The sequence below is a fragment of the Penaeus monodon genome, chromosome 32 (genome assembly GCF_015228065.2).
Source record: "Penaeus monodon isolate SGIC_2016 chromosome 32, NSTDA_Pmon_1, whole genome shotgun sequence".
NCBI classification, from domain to species: domain Eukaryota; kingdom Metazoa; phylum Arthropoda; class Malacostraca; order Decapoda; family Penaeidae; genus Penaeus; species Penaeus monodon.
This window is the reverse complement of record NC_051417.1, coordinates 2199534-2200260: the sequence shown is the minus strand read 5'-3', so window position 1 is coordinate 2200260 and position 727 is coordinate 2199534. Positions and strand designations below refer to the sequence as shown.

The following is a 727-nucleotide window of genomic DNA, read 5'->3' as shown; positions in this document are numbered from 1 at the left end:
ATATTCATACAAATTTCGCATATATAGTATGATGTTGCTGACTCACCATACAGTAATTTCTTAAGTACAGTCCATGAGTCTATACTCACTGAAGTGTTAGAATGTCAAATACTTTCATCTATAAAGTCATGCAATGGATGCTTGAAAATATGAAAACCACAAAGTAAAGGTTCGAATAGTTTTTGAGACATGTTTTCCTGCGTATGTTACTATGGGGTCTTGAATGGGAATTGTGTGGTTCGCGAGGTTGCACACATACGAGTATACATTTTATCACAATCAAAATTTTCAAATGGAAGGAAATCACAAGCTAACACAGTTTATGAATATCCCAGATATAACAGATTATCACCGTAGATAATGTGCATTTACCTCAGAGTATTTTTTTTTCTTCCATCTGCCTTCAGCCACTCCGACCACGAAGACGACAAGAAAGAGGAGAAAACGACGCTCCATCGCTGTGGCTTCGAATCTCTTCCGAACTGCTCTGTGAACTGTGAACAAGTGATGGCGCTCCTGGTCATGCATACGTATATGAAGCAGCGGTGCGTAGGAGGCGACTGCAGCAGATGTCGCGACATCTGTAGTCAGTTTCAATATGTATGGTTTTCAGGGCTACAATATGTGGAAAAATATATAACTGACGTTCTCGGAAGCGCAATGACGCAAACTGTGAACTGAAATAGACAAAGTTTCCATAAACTGACACACTTAATCAACAAATTGT

The 727-nt window shown here is 39.2% G+C and overlaps 1 protein-coding gene across 1 annotated transcript in view; it reads right to left on the bottom strand.

Moving 5' to 3' along the window:
- The window catches only part of LOC119593350, a 3120-nt gene extending 2532 nt beyond the window's left edge, over positions 1-588 (bottom strand). The window contains exon 1 of the mRNA XM_037942275.1: positions 373-588. Within this exon, the coding sequence (XP_037798203.1) occupies positions 373-528 (156 nt within the window). The 5' untranslated portion in view covers positions 529-588. The remainder of the gene's footprint in view (positions 1-372) is intronic.
- Positions 589-727: the final 139 nt, after the last annotated feature.